At 41.7% G+C, this 19,736-nt stretch overlaps 1 protein-coding gene across 8 annotated transcripts in view; it reads right to left on the reverse strand.

The window, feature by feature from the left end:
* Nucleotides 1-464: 464 nt before the first annotated feature.
* Nucleotides 465-19,736, reverse strand: part of LOC102454033 (rifampicin phosphotransferase-like) — an 86,400-nt gene continuing 67,128 nt past the window's right edge. For 5 of the 8 annotated variants that reach the window (XM_075939969.1, XM_075939968.1, XM_075939971.1 and 2 more), the window contains 12 exons: nucleotides 18,878-19,006; nucleotides 15,322-15,406; nucleotides 12,648-12,733; nucleotides 11,572-11,634; nucleotides 9,530-9,625; nucleotides 8,306-8,463; nucleotides 7,552-7,687; nucleotides 6,508-6,599; nucleotides 6,066-6,193; nucleotides 4,523-4,702; nucleotides 1,597-1,671; nucleotides 466-1,361 (listed from right to left, as the gene is read on the reverse strand). In XM_075939969.1, coding sequence (XP_075796084.1) covers nucleotides 1,306-1,361; nucleotides 1,597-1,671; nucleotides 4,523-4,702; nucleotides 6,066-6,193; nucleotides 6,508-6,599; nucleotides 7,552-7,687; nucleotides 8,306-8,463; nucleotides 9,530-9,625; nucleotides 11,572-11,634; nucleotides 12,648-12,733; nucleotides 15,322-15,406; nucleotides 18,878-19,006 — 1,284 coding nt within the window. In that variant the 3' untranslated portion in view covers nucleotides 466-1,305. Of the gene's footprint in view, nucleotides 1,362-1,596; nucleotides 1,672-4,522; nucleotides 4,703-6,065; nucleotides 6,194-6,507; nucleotides 6,600-7,551; nucleotides 7,688-8,305; nucleotides 8,464-9,529; nucleotides 9,626-11,571; nucleotides 11,635-12,647; nucleotides 12,734-15,321; nucleotides 15,407-18,877; nucleotides 19,007-19,736 lie in introns of those variants that run through there. The other 3 variants (XM_075939965.1, XM_075939964.1, XM_075939970.1) reach the window with 2 other exon arrangements.

Consider the following 19,736-nt stretch of genomic DNA (forward strand, 5'->3'; position numbering starts at 1 on the left):
ATTCATGCTGGCAAAGTTCTGCTCTTGAATGGAAGTAACAGATTTCCAATGATTTAACAAAACTTGCATACACATGCCTAGAAACAAAGGAAAGTGCAGACTAGATCAGGATGCACCGACTCTGGTACACCAGGGGTACGTCTAAACTACATGGCTCCGTCGACGGAGCCATGTAGATTTGTTGTTTTGGCAAAGGCAAATGAAGCCGCGATTTAAATGATCGCGGCTTCATTTACATTTACATGGCTGCCGTGCTGAGCCGACAAACAGCTGATCAGCTGTTTGTCCGCTCAGCGTGTTAGTCTGGACGCTCCCCTGCCGACATCAAAGCCCTTTGTCGGCAGCCCCGGTAAACCTCATCCCACGAGGAATAACGGGGCTGCCGACAAAGGGCTTTGATGTCGGCAGGGGAGCGTCCAGACTAACGCTGATAAGCTGTTTGTCGGCTCAGCGTGGCAGCCATGTAAATTTAAATGAAGCCGCGATCATTTAAATCGCGGCTTCATTTGCCTTTGCCTATGTGTCTAATCTACATGCCTCTGACGACAGAGGCATGTAGTCTAGACACAGCCCAGCTGCTTTAGAGGAAGGAACAAAGAACTCTGCAGTATGCGGTTATGGAATAGTTTGCCCCAGGGAAAGTTCCCTTCCTAACTCCAGTAGTTAGAGATGGGACTATACCCTGAAGCCAAAACTGTTTCTATCCCTTTCAAGGTTAGCTATTTATTAAATCCTTATTATTGTTAGTTATTTTTTAAATCCTTACTATTGTGATTCTAGATATTGTTGTTATGTTTGTAAACTCTTTCCTAATTCCTGCTGAGGTCTTGGCCACAATGACATCTTGTAGCAGTGAGTTCCATAGACTGTATGGAAAAGTATTCCAGTTTCACTCATTGTTACTTGCTTTAACTTTCAATGGCTGAACTATTTTAAGCTAGCCATTTATTCACATTATTTGTGAAGTTGGCATTCCTTTTGCTAATGTGCTCTTTGTCTGCACATTTTCAATGAATAGTTTGGGAGAATAGATATTATCCAACAGATTGTTCACAAAATTATCACTAGGAGAATCCATTGGGTTTTTTAAATTTGATTTTCCATGATATATGAATGGTCACTATATAGTTCTCAATTGATAACCTAATCTTTAGCTCAACAGGAAGAATTGCAACTTGACCACCAACATTCATAAGTGATCAACAAATTTACTCTACATATGACAGAGTATTCCCAAAAGAAGAGGCACCATTTCAAATTGGTATCGTAGTTTCATGGGTAGGCCTTTCCTTTCTGTGAACAGTCTTATGCCTCAATTTTCTGCACCGTTCCTTTGAATCCATCCAGTATCACTCTGTCTCCTATAAAACAAAACCTTGATTTATTAAAGGTGGTGGGAAGGTAGCGCAGGATTCTCTCTAAAAAATGTTGACTAAAATGACCTTCCCACCGGTTATAACACCAAGAAATTTCAGGTTTAAACAGCTGAAAATATGAAATTTATCAATTTTCAAATACTATGGCTGTAAAATTGGCCATAATGGACCATGAATTTGGTAGAGCCCTGCGTATAAATGAAGGAATATGGAAACCAACCTGACTTAAAATAGGAGGTTGCACCCTTACATTTCATAATACAGGGCAGCCCATAATCCCTTGCAATTACAGCACCTGGAACAAGAAAGAGAGATAATTATTATTAATTACGTGAATCACTGTCGTGCTCTAGAGTCTAGTCATGGACCATGACCCATTGTTCTGGGTGCCATATAAAGACAGAATAAAAAGCTGCACCCAAGGAGTTTTGCTTTATATGCCACCCTTTGTTAAAAGGGAAATAAAATAGTCATAATTTGACCAGGAATTACAATAATTATGACAGCCAGTGACAATTCAGAAGATGAACTATATGCCATGGAAGGAAAAAATAAAACATGGGAAAGCAGAGAACCACAAATTCTTATGGAATGCAAGAAAAAAATCACATGGAATCTTATCGATGAAATTCCACATTTCATTAATACACAGATACATAATAGAAAAAGAAAGATCTGTGTTTGTCCACCAGAGGTCTCTAGAGGCTTTTTTTATCCACCTTGTGACCTGCTGTCCTGTCATGGATGTAAGACATCATTTAGGGCTGGGTTATTAGTAAACCAGTTGTCCTTATAGCTTTTGCAGCAAGGTACAATGAAAATATTATGGACATTCATTAATACAGATCATGCAAGGTCCCTTTGGTGTATTGTATGGAAACTCAGCAATGGTAACACATCACCCTACTTAGACAAATTTAGTCTCAGGGCTTTTTCATAATAAGTTGTTTAACTTTGCTTTTCAAAGCTTGGGGCAGGTTTCCTTGTAGCAACATTTGTTTTGATGCCACAGTGGATGCAGAACAACCAACAGTCCCTAGAGATATCAAAACGAAGAACTGAATGGAGCTTTCCACTGAAAGCTATCCATTCTTTGGGTTTGTAAATTAATAAACATCTTGTGAGCATGTCCTTATCTCAGCAAATATTTAACTTTTGTTATCATTTTTATTGAAAATGGGGATAAAAGTGTTCTGCTAGGGTTCTACTTCTGCATGAAAGAGAAATCAATACAAGTTGAACCGCTGTAATCCGGCACTCTCTGGTCTGGCAACATCCATGATCCGGCATGATTTTAATTAGCTGGATGTCCACTTATCATGGGTGTGGCCAAGTTTCCTGCAGTTCCATGAGTGTTCTGTGCTATTATTTAGTTCTAATTTACCCCAGTGAGTAGAGCCCAGTGAGCAGTTGAAGTGTTGGTCATGCAGCTAGACAATATTGACCTCCCATGGTTTGGCAAATTCTCTGGTTTGGCACTGGTATGGTCCCAAGGGTGCCGGACTACAGAGGTTCAACCTTTATACAAATGAAAGATCTACATTCATGCAACATTATGACTGATATCTTATTAACATTAATGTTGGAAAACACACAATTATAATTTCCACAGCATCTCGTAACTCGATTTCTTTGCTTCAATTTATTATGACTATATGTTTTAAAATATAATATCAGCCAAATATTTTTAAAATGGCATCTCATTTTGTACCCACACTTCCTTTGCCCATAATGCCTTTCAGAAACACCTAATAGAATTTAGACAGGTAAACTGCTAGATTATGCCTCCAGATCAGGTAGCCAGACATTGACATGCTGTTATCTGCACCCACAATTCACTGTCGACACAAAATTGCAGGTGCAAAATTAGATGCTTGGACTGAGGCTCCTTTATGTACAATGTGGCTAAGTTGTTACTGAAAATCATGATCTTGAATTTCCATACATGGAGCAATTAAAGTCTTAATCATAACATTGAATTAAAGAGTTTTCTGATTGATTTTTTTATTATTATTTTTAAAGGCAAAGCCAAAAGCAACACTGAGGGAAACCCAGTAATATATGCGTTCAGATGCCTGACTAATGAAGCTGTGCACATTAAATAGGGTCTAACCAAAGCTCTGCTAAACTTTTGATTCCATCCACAGACATTATAAGTAGTTGGGATGTTGCCATGTTAGGCCTGGTTTATATTTAAAATGTATACCAGAATAGCTATGTTGGTCAGAGGGGCGAAACCCTTTCCCCCGTCCCCCACATCTGGTGACACTGCTATGCCAACAAAACCCCCAGTTTTGTAAGTGTAGATGCAGCTGTGTCAACAGACAAATTCTTCTGTCAATGTGGCAGCTAAATTCATTCAGGGTGTGGGTATTTCTACAGTAGTAGAAAAACTCCTATCCATGCATGCTACACAGGGGGGATTTCAGGAAACTCAACACAATTGAAAGTCAGCACATAAAGAGCAACACCTAGGAATACAAATGCCAGGGCAAAATGCAGACAATCTTCACATATAAAGGATGGAGAGGAAGTAAATGATGCAGACTACAAGGTCCACTTTCAGATTCAACTGTTGGACTATACTTGAGCAAATACAGGGCACAGTCAACGCTGCAACATTGTGAATGATGCCATTGATTATGGCAATATTGTCAATCTGTAAAATGGGTAATTCCACTAGAAGCTATTGAGTCTTTCAGAACTGTCCGCATGTTAAGGGAGCCCATTGTGGAAAAACTATCTGTGAATTTAATTGCTTTTTGAAACATTCAAGCACACTGGTTTCACTAACATAAACATTCACAGAAAACACATTCTATGGAGGAACAGTCAAATAATCCCAGAAAGCAAGTTTTGGTTGTAAATTGTGCAATTAACCTTGTGTTTATTTGCAGGGTTGTCTGATTAGAGAACAGAAAAAATGCCACATGACTGACACCACAAAATTTTTTTAATTTGCATTTACCAGCTCAAGCATCATCTGCAGAACAGAAATGAGTTTCTGAAAGAATCCAAAAAATCATTGTGAATGACAGATCTATTTTGAGACCACTGTGACTTGTTCTCAAAAAAATCACAAAAAATAAAGAGGAGAAATTCATTGGTCAAAGCAGTGGTTATGAATTATTTACCCATGTACGTACCACGTGACAGCACTCCTCCAATTTCTGTGACTAAGCCGCCAAGTAAGGGAAAGCATGAAGTCCAGCCAACACCTATGGTTGTCACAATTAATATATCTCCTTGCTTAATACTGCTAACTTCTTGAATAGTCTTCAACACCCGGGCTGTTCCTTTAGCCACTCCATGACTAATTATTACGCCTGGGGCCCAAAGTAGCAAAAAAACCATTAAATGGATATTAAAACAGAAAATAGAACATTTTAAATCATTACATAACTGGCTTCTTTTGTCTGCACTTAGCATAATGAATGGGATTTACATAAGGAATGAGTGCATGAAGTCCAAAAGGTATGTACAAAAATGCAGTGCGGAGTTGTTGGTGATTTTAACTACAGATGATCTCCACCTAGCCGATACGTGAGAATTTGGGGTCTTGCTCCATGCTGGGGCTCTTGCATGCTACCACAATGAAAGTATGAAATCCAAGTGGTGATCATATTCGGGCTTGGAAGTATCCAACTTTTTTAAAGCTGGAAAAGTAGCTATGAGAATACAAGTTAAAGCCTGAATCTGACAATTCCAAGACAAGTGTAATGAAAGGGAATTTGGCAACCCTAATGCATGCGACATAAAAAACACCAAAAAGACATGCAGCCTTGGCCTCGTAGTAAAACACCAACATTAAATTATTCCAGCAATGTAGGGAAATGTGACTAGCTGCACCAAGCATCTCAAGCACCTGCTCATGTATCACGATGCCACACCCAGCTCTGTGTGTGTCTCTTAGCTGCTAACTTACTGATATATTGCAGCAGAGAGATGTTTGACTTCCAAATTATCTGTGTAATAAAGGACATGTATGATGACATTTCAAATGTACACAGCAGTGGCTGGACTCTGTTCCCACTTAACTGATTGGGAACATTCCCGCTGATCCCCAGGGATGTGAGCAGGGGAGCTGACAGGATCACCAGGCCCCTGAGCAAGAGGGAGGGCCAGTTCCATGCTCCTGGAAGGGGTGGGACTGGGCAGCCAACCCCCAGGACTGCCTGGCATCCCCGCCAGCCCTCAGTGCAGCGCAGGGCTCCGGAGCATACCGCCCGGCTCTCCAGTGGTGATTCTAAAGGGCCTGGAGTCCAGTGGCAGTCAGGAATTCTGGGCCTTTTCGAATCGTTGGGCCTTGGGGCAATTTCTCCCTCTGCCTCCTGTCAGCGGGCCTGGTTGTGAACAAAGTTAAGCCAAAGCTGAAGGCTTTTGAAAATCCTACAGTGAATATCTTTGTGTTGCTTCCTGGCTGTTCACACCATTTCCCGGTACAACGTCACGTATATTCTGCGCGGTTCTTTATATCGTTTACCTGTTAAACCTTCTGATGCCTTCTGGAAGACAAGTGTTAGCCAAACAAGCGATTGGGCATAACACCGGGATAATATTCCATGGGCTACATTATACAAGAGATCAAACTACAAATAATCTAATCATCTCTTTTGGCCCTGAAATCAATGAATCTATACAAACTGCTACCTCAGACTCTTTGGCCTGTAGACGTCCCCTCATCCTTACCACTGAGCATGGCCTCCCCTGTCAGTGTTGCGCCCACCTCAAGTTGTAAAGGAACCGGTCTGGCTACATTCACCTCTGGGAACTGTAAGGCCATCTGATGGTCTAATATTTGCCTCCTCCTGCTCGCCCTGCAGAAAAGAGAGGAGAAGAAGAACATAAGAATGGCCATACTGAGTCAGACCAAAGGTCCATCTAGCCCAGTATCCTGTCTGCCAAAGGTGGCCAATACCAGTTGCCCAATATGAAGGGATCACAACAGGTAATTCTCACATGATCCCGCTCCTGTCACCTGTTTCCAGACAAAGGATGAGGATCAGAAGGATGAGGGCTCATATGTATTCTGTCAAAGTATTGTCAATATAATGAAAGTATGTTTCAGGCACTAGCCTGGAAGTAAACAGAGGCTTAGAATATCTGAGAAACACAAAACACCAAACTTCACCTGAGGACGATGTCTGCTGATCTACACCGTAAGACTTCTCCAATCTCTAAATGTGTTAGGAAGAACAACAAGTCCTCATCTGGCAAGAAACACTGTTGGGAATGACAATAGTTGTTGGACATATAGGCTACGTCTAGACTGCATCCCTTTGTCGACAGAGGGATGCAAATCTAGCACATCGAAATTGCTAATGAAGCCGGGATTTAAATATCCCGCGCTTCATTAGCATAAACATGGCCGCCACTTTTTTTCAAAATGGAGGGTTTTTTTAAAAAAAGGCAGTCTAGATGCGGATCTGTCGAAAATAAACCCTTTTTCAACAGATCCTGTATTCCTCAAAAAACGAGATTTACAGGATCTGTCGTAAAAGGTTTTATTTTCGACAGATCCACGTCTAGACTGACTTTTTTTAAAAAAAACTCCATTTTGAAAAAAAATGGTGGCCATGTTTATGCTAATGAAGTGAGGGATATTTAAATCCCTGCTTCATTAGCAATTTCAATGTGCCTAATCTACATCTCTCTGTCGACAGAGAGGTGTAGTCCAGACACGCCCATAGTGACTTCAGGTGTTCAATGCAGCACAGTCAACACCAGCGCTGTCAACTAGATTAGAACTAAAATGTATTTCTTCGTATTTAACAAAATCTATTGTGTGTGAACATGTTTCATTTAAAAAGGTTTGGTTTATTCATCCAACAGTCTCAAGCACAGCAGTGGAAAGTCAAACACAGCAGCATTATCTTTGTTCTTATTATCATAAGAACAGTCTCTCTAGTGCCACAGCTCAAACTAAATGCAAAAGGTAGGAGAGCAATGAAGAATACATGGAGACCAGTCAGTCAAATGGTTTACACAGAGATTTAAATTTAAGTGGATGTGTTTCAAAGAGCCCAGTGTAGACCTAGCTTGGCTCCCATTGTATTCATTGGAAAAATGCCTATTCACTTGGATATAAGCTCAAAGCACATTGGATAGCCACACACTTTAGCCTGACAGTCTCCCTTTAACATTCCTGACATGAAGGAATAAAATAAGATTTTACCTCTTCAACCATGTGCTTAGCCAGAGCCCAGTATGCTGTCTTGAATAAGGCATAAACCTTCATAGCTAAGTCCTTTGAATGTTCACGTTTGGAAATCCCTTCCCTTGCCTTTCTTACCAGAAAAGGGAGTATAAACCTGAAAAACAAGGTAACCAGGTTACCAGATTTACTTAAAACAAAATAAAACCTTTGCATCATCCCAGGAGGTCAGTCCAGCCATATCCCCTTACCAACACCTCCTGGAAATGCTCAGTAAGAGATGGCGTCAGGCCTTCGGGATAGCACTGGGCACTGCTCAATCCCGTATCACATAATCAGTCTACGTCTACACTGGCAGCTTCTTGCACAAGAACTCTTTTGCAGAAAAGATCTTGTGCAAAAAATCTTCCACAAGAGCGCATCCACACCGCCATGTGCTTTTGTACAAGAGCATCTTTGACAGTGTGGACGCTCTCTTGCACAAGAAAGCTGTGATGGCCATTTTAACCATAAGGGCTTCTTGGCCAAGAAATTCATGTTGCCTGTCTACACTGCCCTCTTGTGGAAGAGCTCTTGTGCAAGAGGGTTTATTCCTCATGGAGAGAGGAATAACTCTTCCGGACGAAGCCCTGTTTTACAACGCTATACTGTAAATTTACTTGCACAAGAACGTGTGTGTAGTGTAGACAGCAGGCAAGTTTTTGCACAACAGCTGTTCTTGCGCAAGAAGCTGCAAGTGTAGACATAGCCTCAAACTATTACTGAGCTGACTTACTTTCTGAGCCCAGTGACTGGGGCTTTTATCGCAGCAATGGCTTCTTCCACTGATGTTTGGGCTTTCTTCTTGGAAACTTGGCCACGCTCTAGTGCTTTTTGAAGAAGTGGAATCAATTGGGCAGGGTCATCAGCCCAAGGTTTAGCCCGCAAGTCCGCCTGTACAAGCAGATGAAAGATTTCAAGTCTTTCGCGCTGGTAGAACCAGCGTTAAGCATCCTCATGATTTGCAGGAAGATTTCCTAAAAGTGGCTTTCAACCAGAGTCAAAGACATACTTGTTCTTTTCGAGGCAGCTTTACTGAATCAGCAGTAGCACATCCTCTTCCGCGGTATCAGCATTCTTAGGCTTGGTCTGTACGACCAAATTTTGTCAGCTTAACTGTGATGGCAGATTGCCCAGTGTAGTTGCAACTTTCCTGACAGAAGAGTGCTTGTCAGCAAACTAATGTCATATGGGCATAAGGCATAGTATTGTCAGCAGAAAAACTCCCTCTGTCAATTTACACTGTGATTGTACTAGGGATGTGAACATATAGCCATGTAAGCAGTTAACAGATAAGCCTGGATTATCCGTTAATATTCACGGTTATACACAGGCTCCTGCCTCACTCCTGGGGAGACAGCTCAGAGGCGGCAGCCAGCTCCCCCAGGAGTGGGGCTGCAAACAGGAGCCAGCTCCCGGGGAGCCGGCTGCTGCCCTACACTGCTGCCTCTGTATCAGATATCTGATACAGAGGCAGTAGCATGGGGTGGCCACCAGTGCGCACCGGCTCCCTGAGTGTGGGGCAGCAGATGGGAGCTGATACATGCCAGGAGCTAGCTTAAAAGCCGGCTTCCAGTGTGCACTGGCTCCTAGAGAGCCGGCTGCCATTGAGGGTGTGTGTAACCATGTAACCGCTGAGTTTTAGCAGTTACACTGTACACAATAACCCACTTTTTAACATCCCTAATCTGTACTAGAGGCTCGGTAGCGTAAACAAGCCCTTCATCTCAGATTAATTGGTTAGAAATATTAAGAAACTAGATATTGTTTCCCTTCAGTTGTGTTAATCTTGCCATGACAATAACGGTTAAAAGTTACATAGTGCTCATATGTCACCATTGTCTGTTCCTCGAGCAAGTTCCCTAGCCTGCAACTTTCTCCCAATATGCACTGCACTTCACTCTGAGTAAAGGGCAAGCATGTGCACTTCTCATGCATGCAATGCAAATATGGCACTTACTTCTCCAAAGCTGTGGAAACCGTGTTTTTCCAGAAAGCTCTGGAATGTCTTCCCAGCCTCTCCACTGTCAGATGAAAGCAGCCATGACACTGCTGCCTGGAGAGAGGAATTGTCTATGTTAACCTCCCCAAACTGCCAATTTACAAATATGCTTGTTCTCTAATAGGTGGCAGCTTTATACCAAACAAAAGGAAGCATGTGTGGTCAACAATGCACAGCCAGCCTGAGGAACTCATTGCTGCAGGATACTGTGAAGTCCACAAGTATAACTGGGTTCAAAAAACAATTAGGGTATGTCTACACTACCACCCTAGTTCGAACTAGGAGGGTAATGTAGGCATACCGCACTTGCAAATGAAGCCCGGGATTTGAATGTCCGGGGCTTCATTTGCATAAGCCGGCTGGCGCCATTTTTAAATGCCGGCTTGTTCGAACCATGGAACAAGGCGTACAGATAGTGCGGAATGGCTTGCTAGTTCGAACTATCTAGCCCGTGCCGCGTGTAGCCGCGCGGCACGGGGTTCGAACAAGCCGATATTTAAAAATGGCGCCGGCTTATGCAAATGAAGCCCAGGAAATTCAAATCCCGGGCTTCATTTGCAAGTGCGGTATGCCTACATTACCCCGCTAGTTCGAACTAGCGGGGTAGTGTAGACATACCCATAGATACATTTATGGAAAACAGGACCATCAACAGCCCCCGTGCTCTGGGTATCCCGAAACCTCTGACTGACAGAAGCTGGGACTGGATGACAGGGGATGATGGATCAGTTAAAATTACCCTGTTCTTTTCATTCCTTCTGAAACAGCTGGCCCTGGCCATTGTCAGAAAACAGGATACTGGGCTGCTAGATAGACCATTGGTCTGACCTAGTGTGGTTGTTCTTATGTTCTAATACAGGGTAAGCGGTCTGTGGGCCAGACACGGTGAACCAAGCTTACCCCCTGGCAGGCTGCCAGGTGCATATCCACAGTATGGCTGTTTGCAGCTTCCATCGGCTGCGGATCACAGTTCCCAGCCAATGGGAGCTGCGGGAAGCAGTGCCCCAGTCCGCACAATTTCCCACAGCTCCCATTGACCAGGAACAGCGATCCACGGCCAAGAGGAGCTGCCGGTGGATGTACCTGTGGACACGCAGATAAATAAAGTGTCCAGTAGCCCACCAGGGGTTAACCCTGGTGATCTGTGTCCCACCCACGAGCTGTTGATTGCCCACCCCTCTTCTAATATGACCAGAAACTGCATGCACTATACAAAAAACTGATTTGAGGCTCTGCCTTTTATTCTTTGGCTGCCACACCAATTTCATTGCTAGATGGCACGCTCTTTGTGTCAGGGCCCATCTCTCTTGTTCCGGATGGAGCCCATATGTGCTACTGTAATACAAATTAAAAAAAAGCAATAAGGATAATTAGGCCACAGACTCCACATTTAATCTGGTGTATCATCATGGACTTCAAACTGATAATTTACCTGCTCTCCGGTAAAATAACTAAAGTCCAGCCAGATGTACCTCTGCATTTTAAAAATATTCACTTTGACTCTGTTTGGGGTCCTTTTGCATCTGCTCTATGAGACTATTTGAACAGCCAAATTTTGATAACACTAATGTTTCTGGACAGCAGTTTTCAAAGCCACCTGCCCATCAAGGAAAGCTATTTTAAAAGGCACACGTGACTCTAAAGGGCTGGAATAGCTTGCTTGCGGATCGAATCTGGGGGCAGGCATAATAACAGGTGGCTTATCTAGCCAATCACATCTTACCAACACTGCTTGAATAACATATATTTGCAGGGCATTGGTGATGATCAAGCCATAGAATAAAAAATAATTCAAAAATATTCATCCCATATACAATGGAAATCACATACTGAGGACAGAGGATCTGTTAGCCGACACTGGACAAGCAGAAAAACAAACTATTTGTTATGAACGATTCATTCTACTAATCAACAGGCTTTTGTTCTTCTCAGCCACATAGGAGGTGAGCACACATCTACACATTGCAACGTGACTCCGTGCATATTTTGTGCTACTTGACCTGTGGATCCATTGTTATAAATTCTGCACTTTTTCCTTGGTCTCTAACAGCCTGAATTATAGCCTGGAAAAACAAAAACAAACAACAAGCAGGTGGATAGTCACTTTTTTTATATGGTCAGCTTACAAAACTCTTGGCTAGTAGTGTTCCCTTGAAGCTGAGCACTTGGGTGACTGCCCAGGAGATTCAGAGTGCCCACAGCTGGCAGTAGCCATCAGCAAGTGTTTCTGGTGGTGCACATCCACACATACCTTGGTGCATATAACAAAATTTATTTTGCACATGTATAGGGAAAAATTAGAGGGAACATTGAAAGGATACTCTGGCCTTGAGGGTTTACAGACATAGACCCACGCAAACAACTTCTTAAAGGGAATTATCCTAAGTGCCAATTTAAAATACACTCTATCCCAAATTAAAATAAACATGACATATATGCCTTCAACTGCAGCCAAAGGCATGGCTAAGCAGATGGCCTTTGAACCATGAATGCCCTGAAGAACAACACTCATGAGCTTTGTTCATCAAACAAGGGAAACAAATTCCTCTAATCAGCCCCAAGTATTCAAATTTAGGAGCTATAAGCTCAAGCAATCAGCTGATCTTGGCAGAAAATGGGAATCTCTCTGTTAGTTCCAGAAATGTGAGCATTACCTCATCTGGGAGATGCCAAAGACAAGGGAAATGTCTGATACAATGATCACAACATTGGGATTTGCTGGCTCCCAGCCCAAATTCAATCCACTCCCCTAGGCAGCCTGTGCTGACCCTGCAGTAAACTGTCATAGTTCTGTTGACTTCACCCAGGTTACAACAATTTACACAAGCAGAGGAACTGGTCCTAAGCCAGAAACCTGTTAATGATAAATCTCACTGATCTGACTGGACAGTAGATTCCCTGCCCTGCACTTTCTGCTGATGACCTGGAAAATGAAACCTACTGCCGTCACCAAGGGTCGCTGAGTGAAATCATTTGCTCAACACGACAATGAATGCCAAAGAAAGATTCTCTTTCGTGAGCTCTTCATGAGCTCGCTGGTACCTGGGAAAATAACTGGAATGTCAGTGTGGCTTACCTCAACTGCCCTGGGCAGCTCCACAGATGAATCTGAGCAGGTGTGGCAGAGAACAGCCATAGCAGCCATGGCCTCAGGGGTCCAATCTGACACAAGAGGAAGAAATTCAGAGAGTATTTGTGGATAGTGCTACAGGAATTGGCTGTCAGCAAACGTGATTTTGCTGCTTGTACACAGGCTACAATAACTGGTGATGTTCCATCTTCCATGCTGCATTCAGTCAAGGGGAGATTTCAAAGGGCTTTATTCATATTCACTAATGTCGTAAAGGTGTGTAGCTAAATCTGGTAAGTAGTGACTGTTTACATGATTAGCAATTCTGGGCCGGATTTCCAATAGGACCTCACCTTTTGTCCTGTGGGTGATCCACTGAGGAGGATGTGTAACAGGTTCTTGCGCCTGATCCACAGAGGAATAAGACTTTTACAGCCCTAGAGAAAGCAACTTAGCTCTTTAACTCACAACTGTCACAGTGTGTGCTTCTCGCTCTGGCAGGCCCAGAGACAGAACTCGAGTGACTCTGTCAGAATTTATGAATACAGTATGTTGATCTGGTTAATGGGATGTTTAGGGTGTGAACATGTTGGTTAAGTTTAATGGAGGGGGTTGTTAGGAAAAGCAAGCAGGAAGGGAAAGAATAGCTTAACATAAACCACTCCTCAGTAAATGTGTAAGGATTAAGATATAAGCCTGAAATGTTAGCTTTGAAATGTTTCCCTAATGGATCCAGCCAACCTACAGAAAGATTCGACAAGCAGGCACAAGGATTAGGAAACAGGTGATTAAAAGGACTATCACAGTTAAGAAAAGACCACTCATACGGGACCTGCAGAGATGTCTAAAGAAGTCACCCTACGTTATCATCAAGGAGTGCTAAGTCTTTAGCTACAATAGATATATCTGTAGACTGTGATTTTAAAATACCTTTTTTTTCTCCTCTTAATGCTTTCAACCTACTGGTACATTGATCCAATTTGTTTTAAGACAGCTGTTTTGTTACTGTTGTCTTCACTGATTACAAACTACAGGCGACAAGAGTCTGAATTCAGATGGGACGGGAAAGAAGAGTTGATGCACAGCCCGGTCTAGGAGTGGGAGAATTGAAGAATTCCGCCCCCGGAGTGGCGAACGCATGCTATGACATCTGAGGCTATCTCTACACTACAGGCTTCTTGTGCAAGAAGCTTTTTACGGAAGAGAGCATCCACACTGCAAAAATGTATCGAAAAAGCGATAAGTTTTTGCAAAAGAGAGCATCCAGGCTGCATGGAGGTTCTCTCAAAAGGAAACTCTGATTGCTATTTACAGAATGGCACCAGGGCACCTGGGCTTTTTTCGATTGCCTCTTTTTGCCCAAAAAATCCCTGTTCCCTGTCAAAAAGGAGTTATTCCTCGTAGAAAGAGGAATACCTACACTGGAAAACCCCCTCTGTTCTTTCATTTTACTTGTGCAAAAACGCGTTTGAAGTGTGGACGCTCTGCGAGTATTTGCGGAAAAACAGGTTTTTTTTGCAGGAAAAACACTATAGTGCAGACCTAGCCTGAGGGATGTACCAGAAAAGACCAGAAAGGAGACTTAGATACAGTTAGCTCTGTGACAGACCCTGGTTCAAACCCAAAACTGCAGTAGCCCTGGAAGCCTAATAACTTCTTGATCAACTCAACAAACTTTAAACAGCCTTGTTTGTCCTTTAAGTCCAGAAGGTGGTTGGTTCTAGGAAAACATACTACCTGATATGGGGATCCATTTTGAACCTGGTATTTTTCAACGGAAGGTAGGGGATGTAAAACAAATGATTTCCACTCTGGGAGAGTCTATTTAATCAATGGGACACTATCAGCCCTTTTGGAAACTGCTCGACATACCCTAAGAGGATACCAAAAACTTTAAAGAGGGCTGAAGACCCAAGTCATAGTAAAAGATCATCTCTGCCTTGAAACTTATGCATGAAGTTAGAACAGCAGTTTAGGATAAGAATTTGCACGTGACAAGTTTCTTAGTAAAGTAGAACTAGCTATGCATTTTCGATTCATTTTTATTTAGTAACTTACTTTGATCTGTCTGTTTTCACTTACAACCACTTAAATCGTACTGGTTGAACTTAATAAAAACACTATTGTTTACAGTCAGACCCAGTGTAAATAAGTGGTTCCTGGAGGCAGCAACCACTGTGCATATCTCTCTTTCATTGATAAAGGGAGCTTACCTGGTGAGCTTTCGCTGTGTAAAACTTTTATTTGGGGGGTTGATTCCTTTGGGGGGGTACAGTGCTGTGCCCTAGAACTGAGCCCTTCCAGAGTTGAGCTGGTTCAGTGTCTGCATTGCTCTTCAGGGCAGCGGTAACCCTAATTCTTCTGGAAATGCCTTTGCAGTGTCTGCGACAAGCAACTAGTTAGTGTGCCAAAACAGGAATATGGAGAGCCTACTTCCAGACCATTTCCAATACCTTGTGCATAGCAGGCAATTGTATTCTGTAAAATCAATATTTTCTTCCTAGTCCTAATCTGGCCTTGTGTATCCAACCCTTCCTGCCTTGAACAGTTTCCTAGGTGCCAATGGCAAATCATGAAACAAAGCCTGTGAATCTGATACATCTAATGTCTTGCGTGTATATGTGTTCGGGTCTATATGGTAATACCCTTTGAAAAGACAGTATATAAAGTAGTCTCTTACGGTTTTCTCCTTGAGACAAGGTGCTAAGCAAATAAGTGGGCCACATCGCAAATGCTGCAGAGCACATCAGTGAAGTTAAAAGTGCCTAAGAAAGAAATTGCCAATGAGAATCAAGGCAGCAGCAGTTTAGTCCACCCACCTGAAATTGATTATTAGTGCTAGGTGACTTGTTCCAGACCTCAGTCCAAAATTCAAACATAATTGAGATCAGAAAGAGTTCAATGAATCTCTGTTTTCTTTGAATTTTAAAGGGCCGCTGTGCTTGCTCGTTTCAGATTAGGAAGTAGGAATTCCATAGGAGCCTTCTCCACCATGGTGTTTCTAACCAAGCCAAGATCATTAGCATTTACTGAGGGAGCCACTCGCATGAGATTTCCATTTTAGATGGCTGGTATTCCGCCCTTACTTCAAAAGGGCAACTATGGCTTTGCGCCAGCATGAATTGTAGTGAAATCTAGCCCATTGTACCAATGTACTTCAGATCATGTAGCATGGTAAGTTTCCCAGGGTTCAAAGAGCAGAAGCATCTACTATGTTCTTGTTTAGTATTCTTCCAAATAAACAGAAAACAAGGGATGCGTGACATTAGCTATAATTATTGTTGAGTGTTCAGCCTATTCACTAAGGGTGTATCTAGACTACATGGCTCCATTGATGGAGCCATGTAAAGTAGTTTACCCAACATAGTCAATGAAGTGGGGATTTAAATAATCCCTGCTTCATTAAAATAAAAATGGCCACCGTGCTGTGCCGACAAAGGCTTCTCTTATCAACCAATCTGCGTCTAGACTGCCACATTGTGCCAAATCAGCTGATTGTCAGCACAGCGCGGTGGCCATTTTTATTTTAATGAAGCAGGGATTATTTAAATCCCCACTTCATTGACTATGTCGGGTAAACTACTTTACATGGCTCCATCGACAGAGCCATGTAGTCTAGACACACCCTAGGGGTTCGTCTACACAGTACCCTAAACTCGAAATAAGATACGCAAATTGCGCTACACAAATTGTGTATCTTATTTCGAATCTATTTCAAAATAGCTTATTTTGAAAATTGGTTCATCTACACAGCGCCAAATTTCAAAATAACCTGCTATTTTGAGACATCCCTTAGCCCTCGTGGAATGAAGTTTACCAGGATACCGAAATAATGCGTCCATTATTTTGAAAAATATTTTGAAATAATGGGTGGCTTGTGCAGATGCGGGATAGCTATTTTGGGATATCAAATAGCCATGCAGTGTAGACGTACCCTAACGGACAAATCTGGATTCACAGCAGCTTTCAGCCTGACAATTTATTTCCCACAAACATTTGAAATAATATGAAACATTGCAATAAAGAACAATACTTAGAATCATAGAACACTAGAAAAGGAAGGGACCCTGAGTGATCCTCAAGTCCAGTCCCCTGCCCTCACAGCAGGACCAAGCACTGTCTAGATCATCCCTGATAGATGTCTATCCAACCTGCTCTTAAATATTTCCAGTGATGGGGATTCTACAACCTCCTTAGGTAATTTATTCCAGTGTTTAATCACTCCAACAGTTAGGAAGTTTTTCCTAATATCCAACCTAAATCTCCCTTGCTGCAATTTAAGCCCGTTGCTTTGGGTCCAGTCATCCAAGGCAAACTATTTTTCTCTCTCCTCCTTGTAACACCTTTTAGATACTTGAAAACTGCTATCATGTCCCCTCTCAGTCTTCTCTTTTTTAAACCAAGCAAGCCCAATTCTTTCAGTATGCCCTCATAGGTCAAGTTTTCTAGATCTTTAATTATTTTTGTTGCTCTTCTCTGGACCTTCTCCAATTTCTCCAAATCTTTTTTGAAATGTGGTGCCCAAAACGGGACACAATACTCCAACTGAGATCCAATCAGTGCAGAGAAGAGCAGAAGAGTGACTTTTCATGTCTTGCTCACAACACTCCTGTGAATGCATCCCAGAATCATGTTTGCTTTTTTGCAACAGTGTCACACTGTTGACTCATAATTAGCTTGTGGTCCACTATGAACCTTTGATCCCTTTCTTGCAGTACTCCTTTCTAGATAGTTTCTTCCCATTCTGAAAGTGTGAAACTGACTGTTCTTTCTTAAGTGAAGTACTTTGCATTTGTCCATTTACCTCAGGCCATTTCTCCAGTTTGTCCAGATCATTTTTAATTATGACCCTATTCTCCAAAGCGCTTGGAATCCCTCCCAGTTTGGTATCATCATGCGAGACCATATCAAATGCTTTACTAAAGTCTAGGTATGCCACATCCACCACTTCTCCCTTATTATATTATCAAAGAAAAGTATCAGATTGGTTTGACATGATTTGTTCTTTACAAATCCATGATGACGGTTACCTGTCAACTCATTATCTTCCTGACGTTTACAGATGAATTTCTTAATTACTTGCTCCATTATCTTCCCTGGCACAGAAGTTATGCTGACTGGTCTGTAGTTTCCTGGGTTGTTCTTAATTTCCTTTTTATAGATGGGTACTATATTTGCCCTTTTCCAGTTTTCTGGAATCTCTCCTGACTTCCATGACTTTTCAAAGTTGATAGGTAAAGGCTCAGATACCTCCTCTATCAGCTCCTTGAGAATTCTAGGATGCATTTCATCAAGCCCTGGTGACTTGAAGACACCTAACTTTTCTAGATAATTTTTAACTCAAAAAAATTCAGCCAATAGAGAATGGCTGGGAATATACAGTAAAATACACGTGCCTAACCTTAAGCAACTCTGTTGATTCTAATAAAATGGCTCACGTGCTTAAAAGTAAGGCTTATAATTAAGCATCTTGTTGAATGGAGGGTCTTGTATAAAAAAAATCTTAATCTGAGGATCTTAAAATGGCTTTTTTACAAAGGTGGATAAGTATCACTATTCCCATTTTAAAACTTGGGAAACAGAGGAACAAACATCAAATAATTCAGCCAATAGGGAATGGCTGGGAATATCCAGTAAAATAAGACTAATTAGGTATACTTCTGATAATGTATACAGCTGTTCTATTAAGGACCATAAAAGAATCAAATTTTTTAAATCTCTCTAATAAGCCTTTTTTTTCTTTCTGTTTCTGTCTCTTTTCTTTCACTCCTCCTTTCTCTCTGGGTTTTTTCTTGGTACTACAGCTTTTATTTTATCTTTGGGTACCAACTTAAGTAACACATTAATGACAATAACAGACACAGAAGTCAGCAATCTGGTACATAATCACTTTCCAGCTCATGACCTAATAAATCTGTTCGTTTCTAAGATACAACAAGACTTCTGTTTTGCTTATGTGCATGACATCATGTCATCTTTCAGTCAATGAAAGGTTACTTTTCATTTATAGTTACCTACTGCATTTGCACTTGTCAGTTTATCCAAAGCTGAAAACTAGAACTAAAATCAATACAGAACGTAATGAAAAGTTTGTGGGAAATAACCACTAAGTGCAATGGGCCAAACTGCAAACCAAGACAACTGAATTTGAGTTTCTTGTTGATTTGAGAAAATTTGAATTGTCGATTCAATGAATTTATCTAAAAAATGATAAACCAGTGCAACAAACTACTTACATCAGAATATTCTGGCAGAAGTCGATCAATATGAAGATAAGCTTCCGTGGCATTGCTGCCAGAGGGAATGCGGAAGGTCTGGAGTTGCTTGAACCAATGCCGTTGTCTAAAAATATTGCTCAGCAAGAACTAAGAAAGGCCATAAAAATTCAAAGCAGTTTTTAGAAGTGAGCAAACATATGTGAAAAAAATTATAAGTGCTAATGTTAATATAGCTCTGTAGCTCTGCACTGTCTGGTCTGGCAACATCCATGGTCCAGCATGATTCTAGTTAGCCGGATGTCCACTTATCGTTGCTGTGGCCAAGTTTCCTGTGGTCCTATAAAGTTTGTCTACAGCCACCAGTCCTGACTCTCAGTGTTCTATGCTTTTATTTAGCTCTAATCTACCCCTAATTGTCTTCAAAGAGCCCAGGAAGGCGTGGGAGTGTTGGTAATGCTGCCAGACAATACTGACTTCCTGAGGTTCGGCAAATTCTCTAGTTTGGCACTAGTCAGGTCCCGAGGATGCTGGACTAGAGAAGTTCAACCTGTAGCAAAAATTAACAATAATTTTACTCCCAGATGGCTTGGGTTTAGCTTCTTGATTATTATTTGCTGAATAAATTATTCATTTTATTTTAATTTCCCGCCCCCCCAAAATGATTTGTTTAATTAATTATTTTTTCTGGTATTCAGCACAGTTATAATCTTGGTGCTTTAACAACTCTATACAAACTATAAGTAGGTATCTGTAGTACATATATATGTAGTATTTAGAAATGGTACTGTCAACCACTTAACTATCACCGGCCAGCTGTTTTGATTTGGGGGGTGGTCTCAGTTTTTTTAATCCTTTCAAAGAAAGCTGAGGCTATGTC

The sequence above is a fragment of the Pelodiscus sinensis genome, chromosome 12 (assembly GCF_049634645.1).
Source record: "Pelodiscus sinensis isolate JC-2024 chromosome 12, ASM4963464v1, whole genome shotgun sequence".
Lineage (NCBI taxonomy): Eukaryota > Metazoa > Chordata > Testudines > Trionychidae > Pelodiscus > Pelodiscus sinensis.